General features: G+C 33.8%; 1 protein-coding gene across 3 annotated transcripts in view; it reads left to right on the top strand.

Moving 5' to 3' along the window:
• The window catches only part of TFG (trafficking from ER to golgi regulator), a 38,354-nt gene that overhangs the window by 22,833 nt on the left and 3,108 nt on the right, over positions 1-12,413 (top strand). For 2 of the 3 annotated variants that reach the window (XM_045540391.1, XM_045540390.1), the window contains exons 6-7: positions 2,172-2,312; positions 11,157-11,255. In XM_045540391.1, coding sequence (XP_045396347.1) covers positions 2,172-2,312; positions 11,157-11,255 — 240 coding nt within the window. The remainder of the gene's footprint in view (positions 1-2,171; positions 2,313-11,156; positions 11,256-12,413) is intronic. The other variant, XM_045540392.1, reaches the window with a different exon arrangement.

Raw genomic sequence — 12,413 nt, 5'->3', positions numbered from 1 at the left:
TTGATTTCCAGTTATTTCAAATAGTTGTTTTCTTTTATTTTGTTCAGGTTTTAGTTGGTACCTGTGGGAGAGTTTACCCGACTAATTTATTAATACTTTGTCATTATCATTAGTTGGAAATACAGCATTCAGTCTGTTCATTTTGCATTTCTTTGATACTTTTATAGGATTATTCACTAAAGAGAATTGTCTGAAAATCTGAAAATAAGAGACATATTTGTATACGATGCTCATTCTTGGCAAAAGAAGACATCAGACAAGTGACACATGAAAAACACATTTTTAGAACAACTGAAATATGAATTAACATTTCAACTACTTATTATTTCATACTTCAGGAAATGCCAAATAGAGGAGTGAATAGTTATATATGAGGTCAGACTTAAAAGTTTTGATTTAAATATAGTATATGCCAGACCTGAATAATATGGTTAATATGATTCGCATTATTTGAAGACCATTTTTCTGATAGCTTTTGTATGTTGAACTGGAATAGGAAAAATTGTACACATAGACAACATCCAGGATACTTTTGTAGTTCTTCAGTTGTTATGTGGTATGAAAAATTTGGCTATCCCAATGTGGAAATGGGAAGGAGGGATGAATTATAACAAAGATACAATGAGCAACATTAACTATAAGAAATTACATACAAGGGAGACAAGAGGAGTCAAAGTGGTATATATTTTTAGGATAATAGTACAGTGTCTTTTATAGGAAGAATGTAGGTATTTATCTACACATATATAAATATACATAAAATGGTGGTAGACAGAAGTAGTCATCCATTTTATTCTAGTAGTCATCATTCTTTCTTGCATTACCAGTATTATAACCTAGTTTATTTAGGTTCTTATTACTTCCTGGATGATCTGCTGCCAACTATGTGCCTAATACAGTGGAAAGTTCTGGGGATACACCAGAGTATAAGACAGAGGTTTGCCCTCAGGGAAATTAGTCTGCTAATGACAGCAAGTACTTACATGGAACTTTCTGACTGGTAATAACTGTTATAATCTTTTGCTATATAATTACTTCTATAAGTACTTGCCAGAAGCTTTCATTAGCTCATAATACAGTAACCTTATGAAGTAGGAATTAGTGTATCTTTTTGTACATATGAGGAAACTAAGGCATTAAAAGAGATTAAGTAACATTCCTAAAGTTACATAACTAGTAAGTGGCAGTGCTGGGATTTGCACCTAGGTAGTCTGGCTCCACAACCAGTGCCTTTAACCACTCTTCCTTGTTGCTGAAACAAAGAGAACTTAAAGGAATAAGACATATCTGTAGTTATCTTTAGAACATCTTTTTTGACTGTCACAGCTTTGGAACTGTAGTATATTCTCTCCATTCACTTCTATGTTCATTATTTTGGAAGAATTTGTTGCTATGTATAAGGTAGAGTCCTAGGCTTTGTGAGTTGACAAAAAGAATCAAGAGTCAGGAGCCTGGCCAAAAGAGCTCACAGTCTAAGAGGAAAGGATGGGAGCTGTTCAGAAATGGAAAAAAACTGACATTGATCATAATAAAAGTAAACTATGTAGTTCACTAGTGGAAGAAAGTATTTATGGGTCAAGAAGGCTTACTAGAAGTGTGGAATTACAAATGGGTTTTTAAAAATATCATATTTAAATCTGTGGGACACAGTGGAGAGGATGGTGATAAATGAAATAGAGATCAAAAAAATTTAGATATATTGTGGGAATAGAGAGTAGGTAAGTTTAGCTGAAAGTGGGGCATGTGAGAAGAAGAATTGTGAGAAAGAATGTCTGGACCCTGGAATACCAAACCAGGGGGTTGAACTTAATTTATGGGTAATTTTGTCCCCATTGAAGAGTAAGTGATACTTTCTATAAAATACGTTGCATGGCAGGGGAAATATATTGGTATTGCAGACATGAGTTGGTTTTTACAGAGGGAAGTTAGGACTTAGCAATATACTCCACACTTCACAGGGAAGAATTTCCAGTTGTAGCTTTGAATTCTTAAGAGAGTGGAGCAAAGGAAAAAAGGAAGTACATACATTTACTGTAAAAGACTGCATTTATGGTGATATACTTATTCTATAGTACTTTTATTTTTGGTCTCTTTTAACCAAATTTCTTAATGGAGCTTGCTGAGGAAAAGCCTTGTATTGGGTACTAAACTGATTTTTCATAACCATCTAGGGCCACCCAGTGCTCCTGCAGAAGACCGTTCAGGAACGCCTGATAGCATTGCTTCCTCCTCCTCAGCAGCTCACCCACCAGGAGTTCAGCCACAGCAACCACCATATACAGGAGCTCAGACACAAGCAGGTCAGATTGAAGGTAAAATAGAGTTTAGAGAACATGTGGGGGAAAGGTACACGTGCAGAAATGTTTATTATTATTGTTGGCAATGGTAAATAACTCACATATGCAGTCATGCCATGAATGCAGCTGTGAAAAATTTTGATTTACTAACATGACTTGGTGTTAAAAAACAAATAGACAATATGTCAGGTATGCTTCTGATTATTGAAAAGAAAAAAAGTATTTAAATGAATATAAATACAGAGGGAAAGATCAGGAAGGATTTCTACCAGTCACTGGTCAGTGGTGACCCTTGGGTAGGAGAGTGAAATTTGGAAGGGTGACTTCACACTTTATTTTGCATGATGCTTTGGTGCTATATTTTATCTCCCTCTTCCTTTCCCTCAGCAACTGTGCATTATTTTTATAATTTAAAAGATTTTTAAAATACAAGTAGAGTGTAACTTGTGTAGTTTTCCTGAAAAGATTAATAGCTGTTTATATTTTTGTACAGTTATTAGTATGTCTTTAATGGAAAACAATGTATTTTAAGTCATACTTTTTTCTCTAAATAATGTGTCCTTGGATGAGTAATTTAGTTTCACTGGGTTTTGATATTCTCACTGTACAATATGAAAGTTGGACTAAACAATTGGTTTCAAAAGAATGAAATATAACTTGAGTCCTGAATGAAATATAACTTGAAAGCTCAGTTTTTGAAACAGATAAAGGAATCATTGCTTTGGTTGAAGGGGATTAAGGGTTCGCAAGCTTAGGACAGCAGACACTGAATGAAGTGCCTCATTGAAATCTGGGTCTCTGCAGAACATGACTAAGTATTGACTGATCTCTAGGGTACCTTTCAGATAGTAAAACTGATATTTCTATGAATTTCCTATGCATGTTAGGACTTTAAAACCACACATTCTGTTTTGAAACAAACACCAGGTGGTGCTCTAACTTTGTATAAAAGGATCAAATGGTGGTATGATGTTTTTACAGCATCAGAAGCAAGTGATTGAGGTTATCAATTAAAAAAAGCCTGAAGTATGTAAATGTATATGTAAATGAAGTATAGTGACCACTTTTGGAATAGAATCCTGTCATCCTGTGGTGATACTTTCACAGTTGTTCAGTGAGTGAATACTAGGCATTAGGGAATGGCAGGTGACAATTTGCTGATGAATGAGTGGTTTGGAAAGAATTTCTTATTATGTAAGCCTTTTCTCAACCAACTTTAGTTACAGTCTTCCTCTGCACCAAAATACAGCTGCCAAAACTGGAACAAACTAGACCTAAAGCAGATGTGGGCTGAAACAGAGGGACAAAAGCAGAGTCTGGGTATGATGAGAGTGTAATGCCCGCATCAGGTGAACTGAAACTATGTTTTTTTTAAACGCATTTTTAAAATACATATTGTTGTAAAATGGCAGTTGGAAGGCTAATTGTACCAAATAATGTTTGCTGTTCACGTGTAAAGGAATGAGATTTAAAACTTCATTAGCAATATCTAAAATTATGAGGGTTTTTTTTTTAATTGAAAATTTTCAAATAGGTAAAATTTTAAAAATAGGATTTACTGTGAAAAGTTCTCTCTCCCATCTCTGTTCTCTAGCAACCAAGTTCCCTTTTCCATAGGCATCAGATCCACACCATTTGATATGCATTTAATTCCTTTGGTATGGTATTAGTTATACGTGTATGCCTTGCTTCAGCTGTCACTTTTGGCTTACATTAAAACATACAGTATAAAATTGTGCAGTTAATATGTGACATTATTCAAAAGATTAGTAACTGATCTAATTCTAGATCGGTGCTGTCCAAAAGGATTACAGTGGAAGCCACATATAAAATTTTCCATTATCTACATTAAAAAGTTTTTAAAAAGGTAAAATTAATTTTAATACATTTTATTTAGCCCAGTATATTTAGTATATCAACATGTAATCACTATTAAAAAATTAATTTTTTTGTGCTGTGTATTGGAATCTGGGATGTGACACTGATTTGAAACACTTCAGACAACATATAGGATAACAATTCAAAATAGCTATGTTTCAGGTGCTTAGTAGCAACATGTGGCTAGTGGCTATTATATTAGATAGCACAGTTTAGGTAAATATATCTATTATTTACAGATTCCCAAGATGTGAACTGTAGGCTACTTTAATGAATACTTCTTGATATATAATGAGTCCCTGACATTGCCAGTTGTTAAGATTAACTGCTGGTTATAATTTGAGCAGAATTAGCAACATAAGAATGCATAACTTATAATTGATTAACATAGCAATGTCTTATAATGTGTAATAATTCAAAATAAAATAAAATTAAGAATTCTGAGTTGTTACTTAAAACCCATAAAAGGGACCTTGGAATTGTATATTTTTTCCCCAACTAGTAAAGTCTTAATATGTTACTTAGTTAAAAGAATCACAAAATATTGAGCATTATTTAAAAAAAACAAAATGGATAATGTTACCCTTCTTCAGATAAAGCCAGTGCCTGTTACTGGAAAACTATGTGTGGCTGGGTAGTTGCCAAAAACATAAATAAGTGGTAAAGAGATGAGCACTAAAAATCATCAGAGATCAGGAGGTATTGCTGTTAGACAAACTAAAAAGGTAAAAAGAATATATTTAATAAGTAAAATCTGTAAAATCATATGCCAGAATAATGAAAAGCTGGGTAGACTTTAAAAATAGCTTTTTGTTATGTAAATTTTGAAACATACACATAGAATAATCAACTCTTCATGTACCCATCATGTGGCTTGAATACTTATCAATATTTTGGCATTATTTTTTAATCTATTCCCACCCTGCCTTGAATTTGCTGGAGTATTTTAAATCAAATTCTGAACATGTTATTTTACTAAGCTATTTCACTATGCATGTCTAACTGATAACTTTTTGATATAACCACCATGCCATTGTCATACCTAACAAATTTAACAGTGATTTTTAATGTCAACACATATTAGTTTATATTTGAATTTCCCTAATTGTTTCAAAATCACTTTATTATAGTTGACTTGTTCAAATCAGGAGCCTAACAAGGTTCATACTTTGCATTTGATTAACATGTCTTAAGTCTTTTTTTTTAATAGCTGTCATCCCTTACATGTTTCCAAAGCCAAACTACGTATATTAATCATCTAAAGCTATGTAACTATTACTCCAAAACCTAGGTGAAACATTATCTCATATAGTTTTAGAGAGTCTGGTATCTGAGAATGGATGATTTTTGGCTCAGGGTCTTCTTAATGAGGTTGCAGTTAAGATGATTGGTGTGGCTGTAGTCATCTGAAGCTTAACCAGAGCTGGAGGACTCAATTCCTCACCACGTGGACCTCTCCATAGGGCTGCTTGGGTGACTTCATGATATGGCAGCTTCCACCAGAGTGAGTGATCAGAGTAGAAGATGGCTGTCTTTCACGACCTGTCCTCAGAAATGTCACTGCCGTTGTGCAGTGTTATCTTGGTATACATGTTAGCCCTATTCAGCGTCGGAGGGACTACACAAGGGAGCAGATACTCATGTGCTTATTGCTTTCTTTGGTCATTTTTGTATTGAGGAGCTAATAGATGTTTCTAGTTTCTAAGACTATAAAAGGATACTAACCCATGTCACATGCTACACATGAGTAGAAGTCATTGGGGGCGAGCTACCACTCTGTGTAATAAAGTACATTTCAGGAAGTTTTACCATTATTCTTTGCTTCATCCTGTTCCATTTTTCCCCTTAGGTAATTTCTATCACTGGTTCTTTTTTGAAAACGTACATAAAACATAGCTTATATATAGTCATGCACTACATAATGACATTTCTGTCAACAATGGACAGTATATAGGACGTGGTCTTATACAGTTATAATGGAGCTGAAACATTCTTGTTGCCTAGTGATGTTGTTAGCCATTGTAACTTAGCAGTAAGTTACAATGTGTGTTTGTGGTGATGCTTGTATAAACAAACCTGCGTTACCAGTTGCATAAAAGTATAGCACATTTAATTATGTACAGTTCATAATGCTTGATAAATGACTGTGTTACTGGTTTGTGTATTTACTATACCATATTTTATCGTTATTTTAGAGTGTACACCTTCTACTTACTAAAAAAAAATAGTTAACTGTAGAACCAGTCTTTCAGAACGTATTCCAGAAGAAGGTGGCATTGTTATAGGTGACAGCTCCATGTATGTTACTGTCCCTGAAGACCTTCCAGTGGGACAAGATGTGGAAGTGGAAGATAGTGTTATTGGTGGTCCTGACCCTGTGTAGGCCTAGGTTAATGTGTGTGTTTGTGTTGTGCTTTTTAAAAAAAACTTTTAAGAAGTAAAAAAAAAAAAAAAAAAAAAAGTAAAAATTTTAAAAATAGAAAAAAGCTTATAGAATATATAAAGAAAAATACTGGGCTGGGCACAGTGGCTCACACCTGTAATCCTAGCACCCTGGGAAGACAAGGCAGGTGGATTGCTTGAGCTCAGGAGTTTGAGACCAGCCTGAGCAAGAGCAAGACTCCATCTCTACTAAAAATAGAAAAATTAGCTGGGTGTGGTGGCACATGCCTGTAGTCCCATCTACTAGGGAGGCTGAGGCAGAAGGATCGCTTGAACCCGGTAGTTTGAGGTTGCAGTGAGCTATGATGACACCACTGCACTCTGGCTGGGGGAACAGAATAAGACTCTATCTCAAAAAAAAAAAAAATTTTGTAATGCTATATAATGTATTTATGTTTTAAGCTAAATGTTATAGAAGAGTCAAAAAGTTAAAAAATTAAGTTGATAAAGTAAAAATGTTACAGTAATCTAAGGTCAACTTACTGAAGAAATAAGATTTTTAAAATAAATTTAGTGTAGTCCAAGTGTACAGTGTTTGTAAAGTCTACAGTAGTGTACAGTTATGTCCTAGGCCTTCACATTCACTCACCACTCAGTCACTGCCTCACCCAGAGCAACTGCTAGTCCTGCAAGCTTCATGGTAAGTGCTCTATATAGGTGTACCATTTTTTATCTTTTTTCCATGTTTTTACTGTACCTTTTCTATGTTTAGATAGTTAGCATTGTGTTACAGTTATTTACAGTATTCAGTACAGTAACATGCTGTACAGGTTATAGCCTAGGTGCAATAGGCTATACCATCTCCGTTTGTGTAAGTACACTCTGTGATGTTTGCAAAATGGCACATTTCTCAGAACATACCCCATCAGTAAGCAATGCATGACTTTATATTTTTATATTACTCAAAACATCACTATAAACAATGTTTGTGCTTTGCTTTCTTCACTTAGTGTATCTTGTAGATCTCATCTTTCAAGTATATAAAGATGTTCATCTTTTTTTTTAACAGTTAAACATAGATTGCTTATATCAGAATACTGTGACAGAGTCCCATTTGGGACTTAAATGAAGTGGGTTTAAAATAAGCACAGTAAGTCATCACTTAATGGTGATAGTGGGTGATGAATATTTGTTGTGGGTTTTTTTTTTTTTTTTTTTTTTTGTAAACAAATATTCATCACCCACTGTTGCCAACTTCCATGGTTGGCACTGGAGGTTTACTGGAAGCACAGAATGCTTACTGCTAGCTAGGAACTAAAAATCTAATGAGAAAAATTACTTACTAATTTAAAAAGGAAAACATTACAATGGGGAAATTAAAAACATACTAATATTAACCAAGTGATCAAAATTAATATCACCAGAAATGGGCAAATATATATCAATCTCCAGATATGATATCGAGACACATACATACATGACTAATACTGTGTTACAGCCTAAAGTGGATACACAAAAGCTAACCATGAGGAAACATCAGAGAAACCAACCTGAGGGACATTTTATAAATGACAAGCCTGTGTTTTATTGAAATGTCAATGTTATGAAAGAGAAAGAAAGGCTGAAATTAAATATTCAGACTAGAGATTAAAGAGACAAAATGACTCAATGTAATAAATGATCTTGGACTGGATCCGTTTTTTTAAAAAAATGACATTAGAACAATTCATGAAATTGAAACGTACCTTGTGGATTAAAATATTGTTTGTATCAGTGAGAAATTTCTGATAATTGAACTGCAGATATGTAAAAAAATATTCTTGTACTTAAGAGAAATATACTGAAATATTTTGAGGTATAGGGGAATGTATGCAAACTATATTAAAAGTTCAAAAAATACATATAAACCCACAGAAATAGAATGATAAAGCAAATGTAAAATGTTGGTATATGAGAGATTTTTTTTTTTACTATTTGCAATTTTTTGTTTGAAATTATTTCAAAATGAAAAGCAAAAAATAAATTAAAAAGTTAAAAATAAAAAAATGTTGACAGGTTCTTGGAAACTGACTTTAAGGGAAACAGTATATAAGGAAACCAGTTTTACCATAGGCTAATTGATAAAAATGAATTAAGTTCCTACAGCATATTTTTGGTCACCAGACTTCTAAATAAAGACCCAAAACAAATGAGAGCTATAGATACATTTTTAAGAAAGATTCATAGAAACAAGATAGTTATTTACCCAGTTATTCTAGTCAGGGTCATGGGTGGCTGGAGCCTGTCCCAGCAGCTCATGGAAGATGGGCACCAGCCACGAACAGGATGCTATTTCATTACAAGGCTCCCTCGCTTGTGCGCGCTCTCTCTCACTCACTCACTCACTCACTCACTCACTCACACTGGTACCATTTAGATATGCCAAGTAACCTAACATGCACATCTTTGGGATGTGGGAGGAAACTGGAGTACTTGGAGAAAACCCACACAGACATGGGGAGACCATGTGACCTCCACACAGACACCAGCCTCGGCTGGAAACTGTTCCCCCCTCCCCATCAACGTTATAATGAAATGATGTTGAACAAAACTGTTACTTGAGGACCTGCTGTAAAAGGAATACTTTGTAGAGGTAGTAATAAACCTCTGACATTTTTAATACTAGGAGTGGTATTTTAAAATGGGTTTGTAGCCATTTAGGAAGACATGTAAAAATAAAAAGAAAACATTGTACCCTGTGAATTTTTATCGAGGAGAACAACTATGCTGTTTGAACATGAGTTCCTTAGTCATTGGTGACAGTAGTCTACTACATGGAGCCTTGATCTCAGCCTCTTTTGGTGATGCCAAAGTTTATATTATTTTGCACATAGGATAATATGGGCAAAACTACTTTGGTAAACTAAAGCTCTGAAGGTTATGCCTGGGTTCCAGTGATAGTTCTTAGCTGTTGATCATTCTTTTATTAGCTGTTGACCTCAGGAAAGTGGCTTAATCTTTCTGTATCTGCAATAGGGATTACTAATGAGGTTGAACTTTTTATGATGTGTTTATTGCCTGTTTCCTGCTTATTTTTGTACTATGGAGTCTATCATTCTGATTTCCAAAATTTAGAGTCCTTTATCATATGCTGTACATATTTCTTACCCTTTATTATATTTCTGTATGTAACTTTTTATTTTAGATTTTGGGTACTTCCATTCTAAAAGTTATGTAATACAGTCCAGGATTAAGGTGGTATTTAAAATTGGTTAACTTCTGTGCTACCTTTTATGCTATCTATTAGTTGAAAGCATTTAAGAAACTTTTGTAAGGTTGTTTTTTTTTTTTTTTAGTCACATTTGGGAAGAGGATTAATAGCTTAAAAATAGTTGAACAGATTTTATTTTATTATAAAAAACATAACTGCTTGCTAGGAAATAAGCTGGATATAAATACATATCTTACTTCGTGCTGCCCAAGACACCTTTAGGGCTGATCAGCCAAATACAGTAGAGGGGGGTCCATATCTTGATTTGAGCCTGTGAGTGCTAGCTGCCTACTGCACCTCAATTTGAGTGGCATTTGATAATGTATTTAACTTTTCTTTACTTTTTTTCTATACTTATCTCACTTTTTGCCATAAGTATCCAGTTTACCCATTGTCTTTTGATTAATAGCAGGTAGTTTGAATATTTTTTAAAGAACAAGCCAACATTAAAGATTTAAATACTTGCTAGATATTAAAATGCAAGTTTTATTGCTACTCTAGACATTAAATCTAGTTAAGTCTACTGTTAAAATAACTGAGAAAAAGTAGAGATGATAAAGACATAAACCAATAAATTCTTGTTTGAAAATCACAGGTATTAAGCGTCTAAAAGTTTTCTCAATAGGATCTGTGGGCTACTGACCCCACATAGGACAAATAGGACTCCTGTGTCCAAGAACACATCCCCAGTGTTAAACAGGTCTGCCGTTATTAAAAAGTGCAATGAAGAACCATTTAGGCTTTGTCAGGTTCCACAAGATTGGTTAGGATATTCAGATGTTAGATTCTTGTGGAAAATCAAACTGTTGACAAATTCCAAAGATGTTTTTGAGTTCTGGAGCAAAAGATGTCATGTGATTCCTTGCTAGCAAAGGGTCCATTCATATGGTAACAGAGGTCCAAACTTTTAGAAAGCAAATATAGTGCTGCATTGGGAAAGATTTAGATGCTATTAATTAATGGTAATTGTCCCTTTTCTCGGATTTTTGTTTATTGATGTTCAACTCACTTGATTTTTATTGAACATTAGTGGTACTTACCTTTTGGCAGTTGGGTTTGAAAGCATTTATTTTTCTGAACTTTATGAAGTGATAACTGCTAGTGTTACATAATGTTTGTTAGTAGTTAGTTCTCTGCAACTAATCCACAGCAGAGCAGTCACACTTCTTAAATTGTTCATTCTTCTCTTCTTCATAGACATTTAAAGGGAAACAAACACATTCTTGTATATTGTTACTCAGTGTGTTCATGTGTTTGGATGGGGAGAGATGTAAATAAATATGCCTTTAAAATACTTCTCTCTGCCAAGTTAAACCTGCCTCTTGTTCTTTTCTCTTTTTTCTTTTTAGGTCAGATGTACCAACAGTACCAACAACAGGCTGGCTATGGTGCTCAGCAGCCACAGGCTCCACCTCAGCCACCTCAACAGTATGGTATTCAGTATTCAGGTGAGCAGGTGTTGAAAGGGAGTTGGCACATGGTGTTTGATCTGTTTCTGTTAAACTTCAAGCCCTTCCTCTTCATCCCTTGATTTGTAAGACATCATAGGAGGTATTAAGTATTTATTGAGGAAACAATTGTTTTACTTATTTTTAAATATTTTACTTTAATATTTTATTGTTAATCAATATTTCTATTTTCTAGTGGGCAAATAAAATTTATAATCATAGTAGATGATTCTGTAGTAACTTGTAGTGTAAAAAAGTTTTTAATACAAATACAAAACTGTCTTTTACCAACATGATCAACTTACCTCTTTTGGAACTGCAAAAAAATGCAGTATTTCCCCTCCCCCATTTATATGTAACACATAATTCCAGTATACTCTTAGTACTCGTCGAAATATTAACAGTTCCCTCATACATGTAAAGGTGATCTTATTAGATAAGAACTAAATTAAGCTACTTAGGTTTTTAAGTCTCTTGAAAGTATGTAGGAATACCAAAAACATTCATAAAAAGAAAATTATATAAAATGTAATTCAGGCAACTAAGAATATTAAGTTTAGTTGTAAATAATCATCCTGGGTATTTTGTTTTACCATTTGTCCACTGAAGAATATATATGTATTATATGTATTTAAATATGATAAACCTCTTTATCATATTTTAAGAGAGCTTTGATTATAATTCTGATATTTTTTAAATTTATGTGAGAGTTTGTGTTCAGCTCTTAATAGCTGAAGATTTTTAATTATCAAAATTTTAGCTATAATTAAAAATAATTTATGTAAGTTGAATCTTGTCTAAATTCTATTTTATGGAGTTTTGTAGCATCAACTAGAGCACAGGGGTCAGCATACTATAGCCCGAGGACCAATCTGGCCTGTTGCCTGTTTTGTGAATAAAGTTTTATTTAAACACTTATATACCCCATTCATTTTTATATCATCTGTTGCTACCCTGGCACTATCATGGCAGAATGGAGTAGTTGCCACAGAGATTGTGTGGCCCACAATGCATAAAATATTACCGTTTGGCCCTTTATAGCAAAAGTTTGCTGACTCCTAACCTAGACCATAAAATTCGGTCACTAATTGAAATTTGACATATTTTAACACATACAGCAATTTTATTTTGATTATATTTGCTGTAGAGTGATTTAAC

The sequence above is a fragment of the Lemur catta genome, chromosome 1, assembly GCF_020740605.2.
Source record: "Lemur catta isolate mLemCat1 chromosome 1, mLemCat1.pri, whole genome shotgun sequence".
In the NCBI taxonomy this organism is placed as follows: Eukaryota; Metazoa; Chordata; class Mammalia; order Primates; family Lemuridae; genus Lemur; species Lemur catta.
The sequence above is the reverse complement of the archived record's forward strand: the minus strand, read 5'-3'. Positions and strand labels throughout refer to the sequence as shown.